The 2,252-nt window shown below is 69.4% G+C and overlaps 2 protein-coding genes across 2 annotated transcripts in view; both read left to right on the top strand.

The window, feature by feature from the left end:
• LAMTOR2 (late endosomal/lysosomal adaptor, MAPK and MTOR activator 2) overlaps positions 1-702 on the top strand; it is a 4,522-nt gene extending 3,820 nt beyond the window's left edge. The window contains exons 3-4 of the mRNA XM_021376572.1: positions 84-173; positions 522-702. Of these exons, the coding sequence (XP_021232247.1) occupies positions 84-173; positions 522-578 (147 nt within the window). The 3' untranslated portion in view covers positions 579-702. The remainder of the gene's footprint in view (positions 1-83; positions 174-521) is intronic.
• The window catches only part of RAB25 (RAB25, member RAS oncogene family), an 18,214-nt gene continuing 16,788 nt past the window's right edge, over positions 827-2,252 (top strand). Inside the window, exon 1 of the mRNA XM_021376569.1 lies at positions 827-1,341. Within this exon, the coding sequence (XP_021232244.1) occupies positions 1,302-1,341 (40 nt within the window). The 5' untranslated portion in view covers positions 827-1,301. The remainder of the gene's footprint in view (positions 1,342-2,252) is intronic.

Raw genomic sequence — 2,252 nt, forward strand, 5'->3', positions numbered from 1 at the left:
GGGCAGCTCATGGCACGGGGTTGGAAGTGGATGATCATCGCGTTCCCTTCCAACCCAACCGTGCTGCCGTTCTCTCCGGGCAGGAGGGGCGCGTGGCCATCACCCGCGTGGCGAACCTCCTGCTGTGCATGTACGCCAAGGAGACGGTCGGATTTGGGATGCTGAAAGCCAAGGTGAGGCGGTGGGGAGGGGGCTGGGGGGGCTGCGTCCCTGCGAGGTGTGAAAGAGCCGTGGGGTTAATGCTGGGAGGAAGAGGATGGCAGCGGTGGAGCAAGCGGCCGTGCCGGGGATGCCTCCTTCCTCCGTGCAGAGGTTTTGAGGTGTCCCACGCCAGCTCAGCCACAAAACCGCGCTTTTTTAAGGCTCTACGGTGAAATTTAAATCAAAGTGAGAAGCGTCCGCGCGGAACCCGAATTGCCCCGTGGCGCTGGGGCAGGACGGGGGTTTGCCCAACGGTGCCCAGGTGCTGGGGGCTGCGGCTCCGTGTGCTCAGCGTCGCTCACGCCCGTCCCTGCCCGCAGGCGCAGGCGCTGGTGCAGTACCTGGAGGAGCCGCTGACGCAGGTGGCCGCATCCTGAGCGGGGCCCGCGGTGCCACGGCTGAGCAGCAGCAGCGCCCGCGCGGGGGGAACCATCCCGGGAGCACGGCCCCGCTGCTGGGGCAGGGGGAGCAGGGAATAAAAACACGTCTGGTGCTCGTGTCCTTCTGAGTGTTTCTCAAATCGGTGGAGGGGGGAAGCGTGGGATGGGGTCGGCCGCGTGCCCGGCCAAGCGGGGCGAGGGCTGCGGGTCAGCGGCACAGCGCTGCTGGGAGCCCCCTGGGGTGTTGCCGCTGGGGGCTGCTTCCCCCCCGCCTCCCCATCTCTCCTGTGATAGCAGCAGATGTGAGGAAGGCCGTTGGTGCCCGGCCAGCTCCACGCTGAGCTTGGGGCCCCGCTGCCCCAGCCTGCCCCGCGCCGTGCGGCCTTGGCAGCCGGGATCGGGCCCGGCTCCTCCTCCGGCCGCCCCGTGACGGTCCCAGGGGTGACATTACCTGCCCAACCTGCGCCGCCGCCGCCGCTCCCACCCCTGGAGTCAGCCGGCCTGGGCCTCGCTGCTCCGCCGGCACCGCCCGCCCGCGTCGCCTTCGCTCCCCGAGCCCGCTCGTTCCTGGGACCCCGCTCCCGCAGCACCACCGAGGAGACTTTGCCCCCCGCATCGCCTCACCGCAGCCCGCCCCGCTCCGTGCTCTGTGGAGGGAAGGAGGAAACCTCGGGCAGAGGGCAGGAGGAAACCGGGTGGTGCGGGCGGCAGCTGGGAGACATGGGCAGCGCCGAGGAGGACTACAACTTCGTCTTCAAGGGTGAGGGGGGGCCCCAGAAGGACGGGGCAGGAGGAGGCGGGGGCCCTGGCTGCGGGGTGCCCTCCCCGGGCTGCGGCTTCCCAAAGCAGGACAGGACCGGGGCTGTGCCCAGGGCTGATGTGGCACTGCAGATGGTCCTGGGAACGGGAGGCACACGCTGGCCTCGGTTGTGACCCGTAGTGGTGGGGTCAGGCAGGGTGCTGCCTGGTGTCCCATGGTTGTGGTGGGGTCAGGGTGCTGCCTGGTGTCCTGTGGTGGTGGTGGTGGGGTCAGGGTGCTGCCTGGTGTGCCATGGTGGTGGTGGTGGGGTTGGGGTGCTGCCTGGTGTCCTGTGGTGGTTGTGGTGGGGTCAGGGTGCTGCCTGGTGTCCCATGGTGGTGGTGGTGGGGTCAGGGTGCTGCCTGGTGTCCCATGGTGGTGGTGGTGGGGTCAGGGTGCTGCCTAGAGGTATGGGGATCCCTCAGCCGCTCTGAGCCACCAGCAGATGGAGGGGGGACACGGACAGGGCCGCACACCTGAACTGCCACACACCGGCAGATTGAGCGCAGGGAGCAGCGGCGTTCCAAAGTCATCCTGCTGCGGTGCCTGGGGTGGGGGTGCTGCACCCCTCCTGTGCTCTGCGCCCACCCCCTGAGGAGCCCAAGCCCAGGGCACCGGGTGCTGCCGCAGCGATGTCCCCGTGGCTCAGCAGTACCCTGACCCCGCTCCCACAGCTGGGACGCCCCGAGCAGTGCAGGGCATCGCCAGCGGACAGGGGCTGATCGAGACCCCCGAGACGGGCTGAGAGCTCCCAGCGTGGGGGAGGGGGCAACGTGTGCTTAAGGATCAACCGTGCTGGGGCTGGACCCATCTGTCTGCCCATCCCTGGGCCTGGTCTGGGGTCACTGGGGGCGGGGTGAGGGTGGGCAGGG

This window comes from Numida meleagris, chromosome 24 (assembly GCF_002078875.1).
Source record: "Numida meleagris isolate 19003 breed g44 Domestic line chromosome 24, NumMel1.0, whole genome shotgun sequence".
Classification (NCBI taxonomy): Eukaryota; Metazoa; Chordata; class Aves; order Galliformes; family Numididae; genus Numida; species Numida meleagris.